Raw genomic sequence first — 18,492 nt, forward strand, 5'->3', positions numbered from 1 at the left:
ACAGCCATTGGCCAAAGCACGGGGTGACTTAACTCTGTGATGACTGGGCCGCGGGCCCAGCGATTAAGGATCCACGATAGAGTCACTATAGAGTCAACATTTTATTTGACCACTCTTTATTATGTGCGTTGGCTCAGGCCCTAAGTGTACCAGGTGAAGCCGAAGTTGGCATTGCTCATCTCCTCCTTGGTGCGCAACCCATACATCTCGCCAATGAGGGGTGGCACCCATCGTGTGGTATGGAACACAGACTCGCCCACCTTCCAGTTGGGCACATCCTTCATGATGATGGCTTCCTCCTCCAGGTTTTCCCGGAGAATCTGCAGGGTCCTGTGGCCACGAGGCATGGCTAAGCTCAAGGCAAACCATTGTCCCTTCCTCCCAGTCCCTGATAGCTCCACTGGACCTCCCACCCTAGCCTACCTCCGGTCCTTCTCTGCCTGGAAGAGCGGCATGAGGGCGATCCTGGCCTCCAAGTCCTCAATCAGCAGGCGCCTGGAAAATCAATACCCAGTGGGGTCAGATGTGGCCATTGGGAGAGTGTGGGACACAGACGTGACAGGGCCACAGGGCGCTGGTGGGGCTGGTGGGGAGGGGGAAGCTGGGGCCAATGCTGGCCACCTGAGTTGGGACAGGAGGGCAAGCTAGGGCACAGCTGGCACAGGCAGGCAATAGCAGCCATAAAACTGCCAGCTTCACACTTTCCTTTCAAATAAACATTTTTTAAAAATCCTAAAAATAGCCCTGCTTGATGCTCTGGATGGAGGGGGACACTCATCACTAGGCTCTGGGCTTTACAAAACCAATTCCCTTTGTTCTCAAAATAGCAGGGGGCTGGGCCTGCAGGGCCTTCTTCCACTGTTCTTATTTATCCCCACAGGGAGTCGAACTTCTCAACTTCAGGGGCTGAGGAAACGGGAACCCAGGAAGGAATCTTTCCAGGGAAACTTTTCATCTATGACACTCACGGTCTTGGGCTCTCTGGTACCTGCCACCATGTACCAAGGCCAAGCCCACCACCTGCTGGTTACCACCCACAGTGCCAGCTGTGAAGCCCAAGTCCAACAGCTGAAGGCCTGGTCTCAGCGTTTTACTTCAGGACAGGAAGTAGGAGTTCCCTCATCCTCACAGAACCCCTCCATGGTGGTGAGCAGGGCCTACCTGCGCTCCTGGTTCCACCTCATCATTCTCCAGTAGCCAAAGATCAAGGCCCCGATGCCCACAGCAAACATGCTGTACCCTGCAAGAGAAATGAGACCCCCCTCTCAGCATGGTGCCCTCCAGGGCCCCACTTAGGACACTGGGTCATTGTACCCAGTGAAGTACCTGCTGGCTCTGCCTTCTACACCCTCCATAGGTGGACTGTCCTTCCTCAGCCACTTCCCCAGGGCAGTCTCTGTCTCTTCTGCTGTTAGGGTACTAGGCAGTCTGGGCTGCCACACTTTCTGGAAGGTATAGGTCAGCATGGACACAGCAGAGCCCCAGAATATAAAACAACAGTTCTCAACCGTGGGTCCCATATCAGACAATTGCATTACAATTCATAACAGCAGCAAAATTAGTTATGAAGTAGCAACGGGATAGTTTTACACTTGGGGGTGGGGGTGAGGGTGGGGGTCACCACAACATGAGGAACTGTATATTAAAAGGGTTTCAGCATTAGGAAGGTTAAGAACCATTGCTCTATAAAGAAAAGGCCCGGTCCCCACCAGAGGCTGGAAGTGCCCTGGGGTGCCACACAGCCTGCTCCTGACTCCAGGAGTGGTGTAGGCACTGCAGGTTCAGTGGGGTAGACCACCTGCCCTACACCCAGGGGAGACAGGGGCCACTATAAATAACTCCTGAAGACCAGCAGGGGCAGTGCCAATCTTGACTGGCAGGACAAGCCCCAGGGGTCACCTACCAGCGACTATAGATGGCATGGAGGCTGGGCCACAGCAGGGTAGGACAGGCTCTGGGGTGCAGCCTGATAGGCTCTGGATCTCAGCAAGGCTCTAAGGGTTCCCTGGATCCTCAGCTTGCCAGGAGCCAAACATTTCTCCTTAAGCCAGATCAAACCTTAAGGCTTGTGTTCAGAGGCTAGGTCCTCCAGCAATGGACATGAAAGTGTGTGGGTCCAGGCTGAGAGGTACAAGCTCTCTGGGAAAACCCCAGGCGTGTATGACCATCTCTGGCCAGCTGACCGTGGTGTAGAGGCAGTGCTGTGCTTATTTTCCACAGCTAAGAGAATCCTAGGGGCCCCAGCTTGAGACTCAGCCCTAGAATATGGCTTGAGCAGATTTCTGACCTGCAATTTCTCAAAAGAACAAATAGGCCCTTGTGAGGAGCTCTGGTCCTTACTTGTGGGCACCCAAGTGTGCCCTGGCTGCATCTAGAGTGGGAGCCTGGAATGAGGGAGTCACATGCCAACACCCAGTCTTTTCCTGCACCTGGGTGGCTACAGTGATCACTGGGGTGGGCTGCATTTTAAGAGGTGCCATGGGGGATTGAGGAGGTGGGTGGAGGAGCAGAAGTCACATCCTTCACTTCAGCCCCCAAGTAGCTGATGTTGTAGAAGGTATTGTGTCATCCTGTGTCATTCATTCTCTGCTGAATCAATAAGCTTGTGAGTGGGTGGCAGTGCTCCCCCACACTGTGTGCAGATCCAACACAATCACCATCCGAACCACAACCTTTTTCCCCTTGCAGAAACCCAGATAGGTCATGAAATTCGCGTGGAAGAGACAAGGCTGCTTTCAGGAGCAAAGTTTCAGGATTCCAACTCGACAACTTCAAACAGCTGTGTGTGCAGAAAGATATGCTGGCATGGGGACAGTCATGTTTGCTAGTAGGACAGAACCAGGCGTCCACAAATAAACCCTCACATTTTATGGTCAATTGGCTTTGTACAACGATGTCTCAATAATTAATGGGGGACAGAAGTGGCCCAGGACCACTGGCAGCCTGAGATGCACAGTGGCCCTGCTTCCCTGGGGCTGGCTCAGCTGGTAGAATACTTGCCTGCCTAACACGATAACCTCCTGGGTTCCATCCCTAATAACACAAACCAGGAGTGGCAATGCATGTCTGTGATCCCACCACTTGACTTGGGAAGTGGAAGCAGGAGAAACAATAGTTCAAGGTCATCCTTGGTTACATAGGGAGTCTGGGGCCATCTTAGGCGTAGGCTGGGAGTAATATAGAAAGGCTTGAGTGGCAGAGGCAGGTAAACCCCATCAGCCCCATCTACATAGAGGTCTAGACCATCAAGCGCTCCTATAATCCCAGCGCTCAGGAGGTGGGTGGGGCACAAGAACTGGCTTCCCCAGTTTACTGCAAGCTCCAGCCCAGCCAGGGATACAGAGTGAGAACCTGGTTCAAACAAATAGAGGAGCTGTATACAGCATCATACAGCCCCTGACCCAACTCACAATGGATACATAAAAGTACTCTAGACAAACACAAATGCAAATTCCTTAAATAAGAGAACCATTCCTGTTGTAAAGGACACCATTAGCTCAACAGGCCACAGGGAATCACAATATTTGCAGAGATGACATAGGAGCCAAGATACAGACTCAAGTCACCAATAATGAAGAACACATACGCTGCCTGGTGCAGTGACTCAACACCTTTAATGTCAGCACTCAGGAGTCAGAAGCACAGGAATCTCTGAGTTCAATGCCAACCTGGGCTACAATGTAAGTTCCTGCCCAGCCTGGAGCTACACAGTGAGACTGTTTCAAACCCCCAAACAACAACAATGAAAGGGCTGCCTGGTGCAGAACACCAGGGTGCTGGTGAAGCTGAGGGAGGCGCAGAACACAGGCCTGTCCGAAACCAGTCTGGGAGACGCCAGTTTGAGGTCTGCTCACAGGGAGGCTCCTCCTCACTTCCCCAGGCTACAGCAGTTCCTGGCGACCAGGAGCAGAGGCACAGGTAGGAATGCTGACACTATGAGTCCATCAGCTAGACTGGAAGCTCTTTGGGAAAGAACCAGCCATGTGCAGTTAGCTAGGCTGGAACTCAGGACAAAGGCCACCCGTGACTACACAAGAAAACTTCCGCAGAGCTGGAGTCATGGCTCTGAGGTTAAGTGTAGGGACAGAGTTCTGTGCCCCAAACTACAATGGGTGCCTTACAGCCACTTACAACCCCAACTCCAGGGAATTTGATGCCTTCCTCCAGCCTCCATAAGCACCTGCATTCCCGTGCACATACAGACACTTCAGTCTTATCCATGTGTGCTGGGGCTCTTCTTCAATCCCAGCAGTTGGGAGACAGAGACAGGCAGATCTCTGTGAGTTTGAGACCAGTCTGGTCTACATGGAGAGCCAGCCATGGCTACATAGTGAGACCCAGTCTCTAAATGAGGCACATGGCTGAAGTGGTAGACGACCTGCTAACAGGCATAAGCCCTGGGATCCCTATTCACAGTGAAGAAGCTAGGCTTAGTGACACACACCAAGTGTCACCCAGCATTCAGGAGGCAGAAGCAGAAGAATCAGAAACTCAGGGTCATCCTCGAAAAGGGCTACAATGAAACCTTGTCTCTAAATAAATGCAGGAAGACAAACATTATATGCCGGGCAGTGGCGCACACCTTTAATCCCAGCACACAGGAGGCAGAGGCAGGCAGATCTCCGAGTTTGGTGCCCAGCCTGGTCTACAGAGTGAGTTCTAGGACAGCTAGGGCTACACAGAGAAACCCTGTCTCAAAAAACCAATAAACAAATAAATAAGTAAGACACCCTGACTTGAGGAGACCACTAGCTCAGTCTAAGTGCAGGCCTAAGTGGGCCACACTTCAGAGAAAGCTGAAAGAGAGAGGCTGGCAAAAATGGTTCAGCTGGTAAACACTAACTGCAGAATGGAACCCACAGAAAGACAGAAGAAAACTGACTCTGCAAAGCTGTTCTCTGACCTCCACATTCCCACGCTCCCCACAGACATTCAAGCACAATAATAAATACTAAAAAGTAGGGCGGGGGGGGGGGGGGAGCCAGGCAGGGTGGCACATGCCTTTGATCCCATGAGTTCCAGAATAGCCAGGGCTATATTGGGGTGTGGCAAGGTGGGGGTGGGCGTGGGCGGGCACTTGCTGTTCTTGCAGAAGACATAGGCTCAGTTTGCAGCACCTACATGGCAACTCACATAACTTCAGTTCCAGGGAATCTGATGACCTCTTGTGGTTCGCACAGGTACCAGTCATGCGTGCAGTATACATGCATAGATGCAAGAAATCAGAACCATACAGTTTTTAAATGTTTAAGGAAGAAAGAATAAAGATAGAGGCTGGCAAGATGAGTAAAAGGGCTGAATCCCTAAGACCCATGGGGCAGAAGGAAGCACATTCCTCAAGTTGTCCTCTACCCTTTATGTGCAAAAGAGGCGCATTCACATCTGTACTAAGTCACACACAAAATGTAAGAAAAAAGAAAAAAGGAAGAGACAGGAGGGAGAAGTGGACAGAGGATCTGCCTCACTGTCAGAACAGCAGGTGAGGCCCTGGGAATGGGGAGGGTATTCTAGTCTGCCATCTGTGTCTCAAAAGGCCTGGAGGGGGCTGGAGAGGTGGCTCAGAGGTTAAGAGCACTGGCTGCTCTTCCAGAGGTCCTGAGTTCAATTCCCAGTAACCACATGGTGGCTCACAACCATCTGTAATAGAATCCAATGCCCTCTTTTGGTGTGTCTGAAGACAACTACAGTGTACTCATATATATATATAAAATAGATAAATATTCCTTTTTTTTCCTTTCTTTTTTTGGTTTTTCCAGACAGGGTTTCTTTGTGTAGCCCTGGCTGTCCTGGAGCTCACTCTGTAGACCAGACTGGCCTTGAACTCAGAAATCCGCCTGCCTCTGCCTCCCCAGTGCTGGGATTAAAGGTTTGTACCATCACTGCCTGGCTAGTTTTTGGGTTTTAAAACCAGTTTCTCACAATATGTTCCTGGCTGGCTGGAACTTGACATTTGGATTTGGACCCTGGAACAAGGGACAGAGGTTCATATTTTACATACCAAAGCAGCGTGACCTGGCCTCCAGGTTCTCCCAGCATCCCTCAGTCTGTACCTGGCACATCTTGCCCACAACTCTCAACTATCTAGCCCAGGGTCTGGGCTGCCCTTCACCAAGAGGCTCTTCTCTATATAATCCAGAACCAAACACTCTCCACATAGCCTAGGCTAGCCTTGAACTTGTTGTGACCCATCTTTGCTTCTCATGTCTAGAATCACAGGTGAGCCATCACACAGGACCAGAACATTTTGTTTGCTTAGTTGAGGCACAGTTTCTATAATATGCACATTAAAGTCTGATGAATTAAAATCTAAAAATCTGAATTTGTAGAAGGTGGAGTTAGCAAACTCAGGTCCTTTGGAAGAGCATCAATGCCCTTAACCACTGTGCCATCTTACAGTCCCTAAGCCCATCTCTCTCTTCTTCTAGGGTGAGATGGGATCATGTAGTCCAGGTTGATCTATGTAGCCCAGGATGACCCTAACCATCAATCCGTTTTGCTTCAGCATCCAAAATGCTGAGATGATGGGTGTGCACCACCAAGTCCTGTTTATGCAGTGCCAGGGGTGCGACCTAGGGCTTTGAAAGGCTAGGCAGGCACTCTACCAATTGGGCCCCAGTTGCTAACTACTGTATTTCTGTAACTCTGAGCACTGACAGTGGGGACTTTAACTTTCTTCATATTCTTTTCCTGTTGAAATCGATAATAAAATTCTAAATGTTACTTAAAACACTTTTAAAAACTTAAAAACACAGCCTGGTGGGCACATGCCTGTCATCCTGGTACTATGAAGGCATAGAGTTGGGGTGTTCATAATTTCAGGCTGGCCTGGGCTCCACGAAAGCCGGTGGGGGTGGGGGCTGGGGGTGGGCAGAGAATGCCAGAAGAGGAACCAGCACTAGGGAGGCTAGAGTTTAAGACTAGCCTTCTATGCTATGTTACAATCAACACACATCTTGCCTTGGGTGGACCTGTCTGTCATCCCAGCAATCCATTGGCAAAGGCAGGGTCGCCACGAGTTTGAGGCCAGCCTGGGCTATATAGTAAGTCCCTATCTGCAAAAAAAAAAAAAAAAAAAAAAAAAAAAAAAAATTTAAAAACATTAAAAAAAAAATACGTATAACGGTGCATACCTATGAGCATAGCCTTCGGAAGTGAAGGCAAGAGATCAGGAGTTCTAGATCAGTCTCTGCTACGGAGTTTGAGGCCAGCCTAAAACAAAACAAAAGCCTCCAAACTCCAGGTTAGTGCTTCTCGCAGGCTTAGTTTCCAGGCCCGTGGAAGCCAGCTGGAAACTAGGGGACATGAACATTCTGGCTTCCGGGATGCTGCACTAGAAAACCAAGATTCCAACTCAGCCTCCGCTCACACTGTGCACTCTGAAGCCCGCAGGCTGCCCTCTCTCGTCTAACCGCATAACAAAAGCCTGGTCTGCGACGAACAGGACGACACTGAGACACTGACCCGACAGTCCCCGGCGGGGCAGGTTCCGCTTGTAGTCGATGGGGCCGTAGCCCCCTGGCGGGGGCATGTCCTGCTTCACCTTCGACGCCGCCATACTTGCAGGACCCGCAACTTCCGGCCACCAGCGGAAGTGAGGCAACGCGCGACCACCATTTTGAGTGTGGCGGAAGTTCCGTCACCCAGGAGGTTCCCTATAATTTGGAAGCGTTACGCTAGCCTTGCTGCGATCCGGAAGTCAGTCCCTCCTCCCTCTGGCCCTAGGCAGGGAGTAACTGTGGTCTGCATCTAGAGCTCTCTCGGGCGTGTTTCTTGCACTAAAAACCTTGGGAGTTCACCTACTTTCTTTCGTGAGCCATGGTAGCCAGGCTCGAGGCAACAGGCTGGTTCCCACCCACCTGAGCACCATCACTTCAGGGAGGGACTTGTCCTGTTCCACATCAGTGGGCAGTCTCCTCGCCAGTGACTTCTCACGAGGAACTGACCATTAAGGGCGATTGAGTCACAAAGCCTAAGAAGGGTTTAGGGAGCCCGCGGGGCGGGGGAGGGAGGGTCCCCGCCCCAAGGCCGAGTGACGCCCGCAGTCACTTCACAAGGCAGAAATTGTTACCCGGGCAATAAAAGTCATCGCGGCTGTAGGGCCTTGGGAGTGGGCACATGGGGGCACGGGGGTGCAGGTGCCAAGCACCATGGGTTAGGCCCGAGATTGGAGTCCGGCCGCCCCCCGACAGCAGCCGCCTCCTGCTCCCCGCGCGCCCCGGGCGCCACCATGTCGGGCGACAAACTCCTGAGCGAACTTGGCTATAAGCTGGGCCGCACGATAGGTGAGGGCAGCTACTCCAAGGTGAAAGTGGCCACCTCCAAGAAGTATAAAGGGACGGTGGCCATCAAGGTGGTGGACCGCCGGCGAGCGCCTCCGGACTTCGTCAACAAGTTCCTGCCTCGAGAGCTGTCCATCCTGCGGGGAGTACGGCACCCGCACATCGTACACGTTTTCGAGTTCATCGAAGTGTGCAATGGGAAGCTGTACATCGTGATGGAGGCAGCAGCCACCGACCTGCTGCAGGCAGTGCAGCGCAACGGGCGCATCCCGGGGTCGCAGGCGCGCGAACTCTTCTCGCAGATCGCGGGCGCCGTGCGCTACCTGCACGACCACCACCTGGTGCACCGCGACCTCAAGTGCGAAAACGTGCTGCTAAGCCCTGACGAGCGCCGCGTCAAGATCACGGATTTCGGTTTCGGCCGCCAGGCGCACGGCTACCCAGACCTGAGCACCACCTACTGCGGCTCGGCCGCGTATGCGTCACCTGAGGTGCTCCTGGGCATCCCCTACGACCCTAAGAAATACGACGTGTGGAGCCTGGGCGTTGTGCTCTACGTCATGGTCACCGGGTGCATGCCCTTCGACGACTCGGACATTGCTGGCCTACCCCGGCGCCAGAAGCGCGGCGTGCTCTACCCTGACGGCCTCGAACTGTCGGAACGATGCAAATCCTTGATCGCCGAGCTGCTACAGTTCAGCCCGTCTGCCCGGCCCTCGGCGGGCCAGGTGGCGCGCAATGGCTGGCTGCGGGCCGGGGACTCCGGCTAGGAGCCGGGGTTCTCGCTGTTCCCGCCGCACCAGGCACAGAGCCAGGGCGGCGCACGCGCGAAGGGCGAGCTTCGGGAAACCCGCGAAGTCGCCGCGCGCCACTGCGCACGCGTCCTGTCCCTTCCCCTTCCCCCACGGCGGCGGCCCTCTGAGGCCTGCTGTTGGGTTCTGATTCCTCCTGCACAAACTGATTGCTGGAGAGCGCATGCGCATCCTCGATTTCTGGCGAGAAGGCCCCGGGAGGGGCGCAAAGAGAAGAGAGAGAAGCATTGCGCCTGCGCAGAATGAGCTGTTGCACGGTGGGTTGCCATGCTACAGAGAAACCGTGGGCCAGCCGTGCACGCTAAGTTCCAGGTTGGAACCTGCAATAAATTCGCTCTTCCTTGCAACTGGGGTTAGCGGTGGAACCTTGTCACTGAGCAGGGGGTGGGAAGTTTTCGGCAACTTAGAGAAAGGCGAGTATGTGGAAATTCTACCTTTAGACCTAAAAACCGGAGTAGGGAGATTCAAATCCTGATTCTTCACGTCCCTAAACTGGATAAATTCCTAAAAGTTCTATAGTCATCCGCCAGGATCTGATGATACTTGAATTGGGATCAGCGGGACTGCCTGTTGGCTGGAACAGCATTTACAGATGTGACACCCACATAGGTGTCAGTTGTGCAGAGACAGGTGTGGATTGTACTCAGGTCTCTGGAAGCCGGGAGTCCTTGGTGATGGTTGTTTTCCCTATGGGAAAAGTTTACAGGGAAAAACCAGACCCATCTACTGATGATCTCTTGATTTGTTGTTGGTGGTGGTGGTGGTGATTTTGTGTGTCAAAGTTAGATCAAATACCTCACTATGCAGCCTAGGCTGGCTTGTAACTTGGATTCTCCTGCCTCCACTTTCCAAGGTGTGCAGTCCAGTTCTGCATGTCTTGAACCAGATATTGGGATTTTGAGAAGCTTCAACCATCCTTGCCTTCAACAAGGATGCAAGTGCAAGCCAAGTAAAAGAAGAGCCGAGATGTGGGGATAATTGTACGTTGTGAGGAACTCCCGTGGGCGGTGGTATCCAGAGACAGACTCAAGCTGGCCTCAGCCCCAGCTCCCCTCTACTCCACAGGTTTCTGGTGCCCTGGAGTTTTTGAATGTGAAAACTTTCCTCATGCTGGGCCCTAACTGCGGCATTGGCAGATGGGGAGACTGAGGCTATAAGAGGGGAGAGGCCTAAAGTCTGGGGCTAGCTGGAGTATGCCAGAGTCGAGAAAAAAACCCACTCCCCTGGCAGTGGGCAGAGGGAGCCAATGGATACAGGCTGTGCTTTGTGTTCCGCACCTGAGAAGTAGGGCTTGGGAAGGCGGGGGCTCAGTAGACTCAGGGTTTGTATTTCTATATTGTCTTTTGAGATTCCAGTACACAAGTTGACTACACCACCCACTTCCCATTGCCCTTCTTCCTAGTGTTGGAGGTAGAATCGAGAACCTTACTCTCTGAGCCAGCCAGCCCCCCCAACCCCCCGCCCCTCACTGGGCATTCTAGGGGCATTCTAGGCATGGGTTGCACCACTGAGCCACAGGCCAGGCTTGTTGTAGAGACAGGTTTTGCTATGTAGGCATAGACTACTCACATGTAACCCAAATAGAAAAATGGGGCAATCCTCTTGCCTCTTGGGCAGTATGCACCAGGTATGCACCAAGACCAGTTACCCATTTTTCTTCTCTGTCTGTCTATGGGTTTTTGTTGTTGTTGTTTGGTTTTGTTTTCAAGATAATATAGCTCTGGCTATCCTGGGACTATGTAGACCAGGCTGGCTCCAAACTCCACGTGCCTCTGCCTCCTGAGTGCTGGGATTAAAAGTGAGCACCACCACACCTAGCTGCTTTTTTTTTTTTTTTTTTTTTTTTTTTTTTGCCGATCTAGGTGTCAGCTGACAGCTTTTACACAGCCCTGCCCTTCCCCAACTCCCCCCACCCCCCATGCACATTGTGAGGTTTACTTCAGAGGTAGCAGGTCCTAGGGAACAGAATTAATGATTCCTGTTTCTCAGCTTAAAACGCTGCTCGAGCCCATAGCCTATGGTTGGTCTTGGGGCCACTGAGACTGCCTGACTCACAAGGGCAGAATCCTGGAGAAATGCTTAGAAGTGCTGGGTCCTGGGCATCAGTGTGGATGCAGCTTGAAGCAGGAAAAACCTCCACTGGCTCTGTGCCTTGCAGAGGTGAGGTACACTGCAGGGAGCAGCCATTGGCTCCAGCCCAGCCAGGGTTACATGTAATACACTGTCTCAACAACAGAATTAAAATGTATGCAGTGTGTGTGTGTGTGTGTGTGTAGAGAGGAGAGAGGAGAGAGAGAGAGAGAGAGAGAGAGAGAGAGAGAGAGAGAGAGAGAGAGAGAGAGAGAGAGAGAGAGAGAAAGAGAGAGAAATAGTTCAGTAAAGAGAACTATTTTTTCCAGAAGGCCAGAATTCAGTTCCAACATCCATGTTGAACAGTTCACAATAGCCTGTCACTCCAGCTCCAGGGAATGTGTCACCGTCTTTTGTCCCCACAGGTACCACACACACTTAGCATACATTTACACACAGACCTATGCACACAAATAAAAATTAAAATCTTAAAAAGGCTGGGTCTGACAAGGCTCAGTAGATAAAGGCACTGGCTGCTCTTACAGAGGAGCTGAGTTCAGTTCTAACACTCACATGGTGGTTCACAACTGTGAGCAAGTGGAGTTGACTGGAGACAGTGGGGCCAACTGGATCGAGCAAAGATCCCAAAAATCCAATTCCCAACAACCACATGAAGGCTCACAACCATCTGTACAACTACAGCATACTCACATACATAAATTTTTTTTTTTAAAGTTAAGCTGGGCGTGGTAGTCTACCCAGTAGTAATCCCAGCCATGACGCAGGCAGATACCTAAATTTAGAGGCTAGTCTGGTCTACATAAAGTTCCAGACTAGCCAGAACTACACAGTGAGATCCTATTTTTGACTTGGTCTGTGTCAGCCTAGGTGGCCTGGAGCTATGTAGACCAGATGAGCCATGAACTCCCAGAGCTCCACCTGCCTCTGCCTCCTGAGCACTGGGATTAAAGGTGTGTGCCACTACATCTGGCATCAATTTAGTAACTTTTTAAAACGAGAAATGTGGCACTACACACATTTTGGGTGCAACTATAATCACAGCATTCAAGAGGCAGAGGTAGCAGGGCTGGAATTCCAGGTCAGCCAGGCTAAGGGAAGGCCCTTGCTGAACAGAACACTGTTTCACAGCTCTGAAATCACCATCTTTGCCTCAGTCCTTTGGGTGTTGGGATGACAAATATGAAGCACAGCTAGAGCCTCTGACTCAGTATTCAACCCCCTCCTCCCCACACCATGGCAGTATGTGCTGAGGGTGTCTCAGAGGTGGCACTGGCACATGCAGGCAAGATACCGATACACACTGCTTTTTTATTGAGACAGTGTAAGTAGCCCTGTTTCGGAAATCACTTTGTAGACTAGGTTAGCCTTAAACTCACATACCTCTGCTTCCTGAGTGCTGGGTTAAAGGTGACATCATCAGTCCTGGCTTAATTTTATTGAGTGCTTTGTTTGCATGTCTGTGCACTGTGTGTACAGTGCCTGTGGAGGCCAGAGACTGGAGTTACATATGGTTGTAAGCTGCTGTTAGTGCTAGGAATAGATCCCGTGTCCTCTGGAAGAGCAGCCAGCACTTTTGGCCACAGAGACATCTCTCCAGTCACCAGCTTCTTTTAAGTAAAATATTTCCAATGGTGCTGGATGCCTGTCATTCCTGCAGCCTGAGCTACTAAGATCCTGCCTCAAAACAAAATCAAATATGGAACTGAGCATCTCAAGGGATGCAGACCTGATTCTGTATGGAGCCCACAGCTATCTGTGCAGGGAAGAAAATACCGGGGTCCAAAGAAATTAAAGAACAATACAGTTGACATTTGGTCCATTTCTTTATTGTCCTTCAGGGTTTCAGACTTCCCCATGACACAGTGACTACCAATTTCAGCTCATTTATTGGAACATCTATTCCAGTTTGGTGGCACTTTAAAAAAACATGTACTGTCAAAGGTTCAGTCACAATAAATACAAGTAGCAACTGCCCCAATCCCCATACCCTGCACTAGTGTAACTTACACATTGAGGATCAGAAAACTGACCACTTTTTGGAAACAATCCAAGGTCTTCAGGCTGACATGACTCATGGCGAGGACCACTCTTACCCTCAACAGCATTCAGGCTGACTCAGTGCATGGAGGTGTTTGTTACAGCCAGCATTTACAATCCTTACTACTGCCTGGGGCAAGCTTTGGCTTCCCTGGGGTGGTGGGGAAGACCGTGATCAGGTCTGGAGGCTGTTCATAGGACCACTGTCCCAACAACCAAACCTAGGTCACACATCTGTCAAAAGGTCTGGTTCGACAAATACAGATGTGTTCTGTGCTTGGCTCCTCCCTTCAAACCTGTCCCTAGCAGTTAGTAGAGGAAATGGTGTTACCTGTGACCTTGATGACCAGAGCCACTGATGTGTTGCCTCTGGGAAATCAATGAAGTAGGAACCATCACCTCCATCTTCACCTCCCAAGTATAGACAGGAAAGTTACCATGCCATTAATATTTTTTAAAAAGTTTTAAGCCAGGTGTGGAGGTACAAGCCATTAATCCCAGCACTCAAGAAGCAGAGGCTAATCTATCTCTAGGGGGGTCTCAAGGAACCCAGGATTTAATCCATTCAGGATAGGGATAAAGCCAGCATTGGTGGGGGTGGCAGCTCTGTACACCCCCAAACATGGCCCTTCAGTCCCCAGTCCTTATCATGTTGAGGGCTTGCTGCATAGGCCAGTGTGGTGCAGAAGAACAGGCAGCACTTTCAAGTAAGGTCAGTAAGCTAAGGCACCTCACTCTAGCCCTCCTTAGAGAGACCTTTACCACAGCTTGTCATCCTGGCAAGTATGAACCACAGCCAGGGAGGTCTGTCCCTTGTGAGGTGCATAAACTGGGCCTACAAGGGTTGGATGACAGGTGTATGGGAGAAGTCACAAGACTTGGAAGTCTGGATGCACCAGGACAACCGAACCCTCTTGGTCAGACCCTCAACTCAAGTGGAGGTCTTCATCCAGTTCTAGGTGACATGGTCTGATCAGTGACTGCATAGGAATGAGGACTTCTGGCTGAGAGGCCACCCCGGTGCTGCCGTTCCAAGGAGCCAGAAGACTTTTGGTCTATGTCATTGCCACTTAGGAAGGGTGGAGAACAGGAACTGACTTGCCAGGCACAAAAATACTCAAGGACTAAGAAATGCTTGCATATATTCTCTCTCTCTTTTTTTTTATTTTTGGTGTAAAAACCCCCCTTTTAAAAAACTTCAATTTCTGTTAATTCCCCCAAAACCACCCTGGGAAGTGACACACTCAAAAGCACTGAGCAACTTGGGTATCACACAACAAAAGTGTTTTCCAAAACTCTCAACTCCCACATGTCCAAATGATTTCTAAAGATGGAGGATTTCCACACAGGTGAGCATGGAGTTAAATGAGCCTTTATTAGGAGGAGGCAGGGGGCGTGTCTGCAGAGGGCGGTGGTCCGCAGAACAAGGGTTTAAATTAAAGTCCCTAACTGTACTGTGTCAAGGGAAACCAGGGTTGGATGGGGAAACGACGGCGACCAATCACAAGAGCAGAAGGCCGCCCGTGCGTGCTGGACACACAGCTACTTCTGCCTTTCACCATGGAACCAATTGTTAAGAGAATGGGGGGAGAAGGAAACAAAACAGAACAGAAGTAGACTGGGCCCTTTCAGGCGTCCCTGTGGATTGAGAGGGAGTAAGCTCTGCTGACTCCAGACCTAAGGGCTGTGGCTGGGCCCTACCTGGATGGATGCCTCTTGGCAGGCATGGGAATCATGAGATTGTGTCCATCAAAAGAGAAAAAGGATAGAAATTTTTAATAAAATAAACCACAAAAAGTAACCCAGCAACCAGCTCTGGCTCCAGCACAGTGGACTCAGCATCTCTCTGGAGCCTCTAGATTTCAGACAGAATATGGGCTGCAATTCGTTCTAAGTGTGGAAGCCAGGGGTTGCAGTGAGCAGCAACAGACAACTAGAGTCAGGGTGGTACCTGCCATCTCTGGTGCCACTCCGAGCATCCTCTGGGGTTAGAGCCTGCCCAAGTGCACTGTGTATGACAGTGACTCTGGGTCTATGCAGTTCACTTTTAATTCCATCATCATTATGAGGTGATTATAAAAAAACAAAAACAAAAAAAACAAAACAAAACAAAAAAAAACCCAATAAAACCCAAACTTCAACCTATAGATGGCCATGAAGAGGCAGAGACTGGGGAGCTAAGATGGGAAAAGCCAAAAGAAAACGAAATCCCGGCTCAACTTCGGGAGCCCCCGGTGCCAGCCTGGCCCGGGTGTGTCACAGTGTCCAGGGTGAGCTCCCACCCACGCTGGCCAGGCAGAGCTGGCCCCAAGGTCCGAGTTTCTGCTGGTGTCGGGCAAACTAAAGGCAAAAAGGAAAGAGAAGGCCCATTGGGAGGTCCCTCATTCTGATCCTGGGCACCATGGTGGCACACTCTCCTGGCCAAAGCAAGGCAACAGCCAAGGCCTGAGCTGTCTCAGGCAACTCGCTAGGAGGCAGTCTGTGTGTCCTAGACCAAGGGCCTTGGGAGAGAAGAGGGCCTGTCCTCGGCTGGGCCGGCTCCCACTATTTCCATGTGGCTGATTGGGGGATGGAGCGTGGAGGAATCATGTCCAGGAGGTATTCTCGCTGTCGATCCACAGCCGAGGAGGTCTTGTGTACTGCCAAGCTTGGGCTGACGAAGGCGAGGGTCCCACCTGCAACAGAGCAGTGATGGGTAGTGGCAAATCAGCCAGGCAAGGCCCTGGATGGATACAGCCTAGACTCACCTATCTCAGCACATCCTCAGTGGACCCATGAGCAGGACCATGACCCACAGAACCTCCACACTGCCATCAATCCCAGATCCCACAGAGGTGACCTAAGTATGGATCAGTGGTTGGGCTCAGTGCTAAGAGATCAGTAAACCCAAACAAGGGATTTGCATCAGTGCAATGGAGCTTCATGGAGCAGTGGGACTATGGAAAGAAACTCTCCCTCATATCTGATAGCATACAGATGTGAGGGGAAGGCACATACATATGTGCTGGCCAGGCTGGCCTCACACTACTACCTACCCTCAAGAGATCGTTCCTGTGTCAGTCTTCCTAGAACCTGGGACTATGGGATGCTACCTTGCTCTACTTATGATTGTTTGTTTTTAAAGGTGTATTTTTAATCATGTGTATGTACAATGTCTGTAGGTACCATCTGAGCCAGTATTGGAGGTTGGATTCCCTGAAACTGCAGTTATAGGCTGTTGTGAGCCACCCAATGTAGGTGCTAGGAATCAAACAGGTCGTGCAGACTACCCTATGTTCTTAACCACTAAGCCTTCTCTCTAGCCCTTCCCCTGCTTGGATTTTGAGGTCCACTACAGAGGCCAGGCTGGCCTCCTATTAGATCTGCCTGCCTCTGGGCTGGATCCTAGGGCCTTATACCCACAAGCAAATACTTGCTCACTTAAGCTCTACCTTGAACTCCTCTCTCTAGTTAAATAGCAATTCTTACATTGCCCAGGCTTGTCTCAAACTCTTGGGCTAAAGTGATCCTCCTGTCTCAGCTTCCCAAGTAGCAGGCACATGTGAGTATCACTGAGTCTGCTCTCCTCCTCAGACTACAGGCGCGTGCCATCATGTCCAGCTCAGGCAAGCCCACTACTTCCTGGCTGTGTTGTGAATATGCCAGGGGTGCCCAGATCCCTGTACACCGCTCCCACCACACTGCCTTCTGAGGCTTTTCTGGCACTCACTGCCAGCTGTTCTTCCTACAGGCTGCAAGGAAGGCTGAGCCCAACAGAGATTTCTATGTTCCAAGGGTGGCATTGCTGCTCCATGAGCACCCTGCACAGTCCACCCTTCTCTGGGTTCATGGTTCTGTTCTGGTCCACACAGGGAGAAGGCAGTGGAAGAGAGATGGGCAAAGGCTGGCTGCTGGTGTCACTAATCTCTAGAGCAGGGCAGCAAAGCACCACTAATTGCTTGAAAGGGTTGAGGTGGGTGAGGTTAGGGGAGGGTGAGGCAGATAAAAGGAAGTCATGAGCCAAGCCCTTCTACTGGAGGTAAAGTGTCACTTGCCTCAGGATGGGAGCAAGAGGATATGCTCTCAAGAAGGGGACAAGATGCAGGCTCTCTGTATTACCTTTGAAAATGCCCTTATAAGTAAGGAGGAGCCGGGAGTGGTGGCGCACGCCTTTAATCCCAGCACAGAGGCAGAGGCAGGCAGATTTCTGAGTTCGAGGCCAGCCTGGTCTACAAAGTGAGTTCCAGGACAGCCAGGGCTAGCTACACAGAGAAACCCTGTCTCAAGGAAAAAATAAGAGTAAGGAGGAGGCTGCTGGGTTGTGTGTGTTGGACTGCACCTTACAAACAAGGAAAGGTGGCCTAGTGGCAGTGGGTTCCCATAGAGGCAGAGGTGTACCTGTGCTCAGAGGCGTCTTTTTCCAGTTGGAGGCGGTGCCCTTGCCGGTGCCCACGACTCTCTCGGAATGTCTGCCAGTCCTGCTTACCAGGGCCGTAGCTGAGGCTGCATTCTGCAGTTTGGGTGACTGGCTGAAAGTGTGCAGAACACCACGAGGTGCTGTGGCTGAGCCTCGGGACAGCTGGCTGGAAGCCTACAGAAGTCAAAGAGGACCAGGCTTATGGTGGGCAGGGGTTGGGCAGGTTACTTCGAGCAGCCTCTCCTTGTCTGGCTGACCTCTTCCCACCCACTTGGGTCCTTAAGAGTCCAAAGTCAAAACGGCCATGTGAGTTACACTAGGGGACAGAGAAAGAGGGAGAGGAGGAGACAGTCAGGGGAGGCTGTGAGAGGAGGACGAGGAGGAGGAGAGCTGCATGAGAGCATGTAAGAGCACGAGCACATCAAGAGCTGGGGCTGCGGTCGTATGAGGCCCTGGCCGGGTTCTGACCTGTAGTGAGGACCCGTTATTCCAGACACGGGCCTCTCCTGAGCGGAACGCCAACTTACGTCGGGGCTTTATGACCTACACAAATGGGATTGAAAGGTACATTAGCAAGGTGCCTGACACTCATCCAAACTGGCTGAGGGTACCCTATCAGGCCTGGCCATGGCAGCAGTGCCAACACCCGCTGGTTCCAGATACTGCAGATGGGGGGGAGGGGGAGGGGATGTTTTTGGTGAGGTACAATGTGTGAGCAGACAGAAACCACAAAAAGGAACACACACTGGGCATGGTGGTGGACACCTTAATCCAAGCACTCGATAGGCAGAGGCACCTGGGTCTCTGTGAGTTCTATGCCAGCCTGGTCTACATGGTGAGTTCCAGGACAGCTGGAGCTACATGGGGAGATGCTGTC

At 51.4% G+C, this 18,492-nt stretch overlaps 3 protein-coding genes across 32 annotated transcripts in view; 1 reads left to right on the forward strand and 2 right to left on the reverse strand.

The window, feature by feature from the left end:
• Window positions 1–82: 82 nt before the first annotated feature.
• Window positions 83–8,478, reverse strand: Ndufa13 (NADH:ubiquinone oxidoreductase subunit A13). Of its 2 annotated transcripts, none has more exons than NM_023312.3 (5): window positions 7,801–8,478; window positions 7,462–7,652; window positions 1,162–1,240; window positions 424–495; window positions 83–330 (listed from the first exon to the last, which is right to left on the reverse strand). In NM_023312.3, the coding sequence occupies exons 2-5, from the start codon at window positions 7,553–7,555 to the stop codon at window positions 141–143; spliced, it is 435 nt and encodes a 144-aa protein (NP_075801.1). In that variant the 5' UTR covers window positions 7,556–7,652; window positions 7,801–8,478; the 3' UTR covers window positions 83–140. The 2 variants fall into 2 exon arrangements, with proteins under 2 accessions (NP_075801.1, NP_001369144.1); NM_001382215.1 differs by having other exon boundaries at window positions 89–330; window positions 7,857–7,940.
• Tssk6 (testis-specific serine kinase 6) lies at window positions 8,104–9,438 on the forward strand. The gene has a single exon (NM_032004.2). The coding sequence runs from the start codon at window positions 8,228–8,230 to the stop codon at window positions 9,047–9,049; it is 822 nt and encodes a 273-aa protein (NP_114393.1). The 5' UTR covers window positions 8,104–8,227; the 3' UTR covers window positions 9,050–9,438.
• A 3,550-nt stretch (window positions 9,439–12,988) lies between these two features.
• Window positions 12,989–18,492, reverse strand: part of Gatad2a (GATA zinc finger domain containing 2A) — an 89,334-nt gene continuing 83,830 nt past the window's right edge. For 16 of the 29 annotated variants that reach the window (XM_017312719.2, XM_030243469.1, XM_011242295.3 and 13 more), the window contains 3 exons: window positions 18,084–18,158; window positions 17,597–17,789; window positions 14,570–15,894 (listed from right to left, as the gene is read on the reverse strand). In XM_017312719.2, coding sequence (XP_017168208.1) covers window positions 15,764–15,894; window positions 17,597–17,789; window positions 18,084–18,158 — 399 coding nt within the window. In that variant the 3' untranslated portion in view covers window positions 14,570–15,763. Of the gene's footprint in view, window positions 15,895–17,596; window positions 17,790–18,083; window positions 18,159–18,492 lie in introns of all 29 variants that reach the window. The other 13 variants (XM_017312722.2, XM_017312721.2, XM_017312720.2 and 10 more) reach the window with 3 other exon arrangements.

This window comes from Mus musculus, chromosome 8 (assembly GCF_000001635.26).
Source record: "Mus musculus strain C57BL/6J chromosome 8, GRCm38.p6 C57BL/6J".
NCBI lineage: Eukaryota > Metazoa > Chordata > Mammalia > Rodentia > Muridae > Mus > Mus musculus.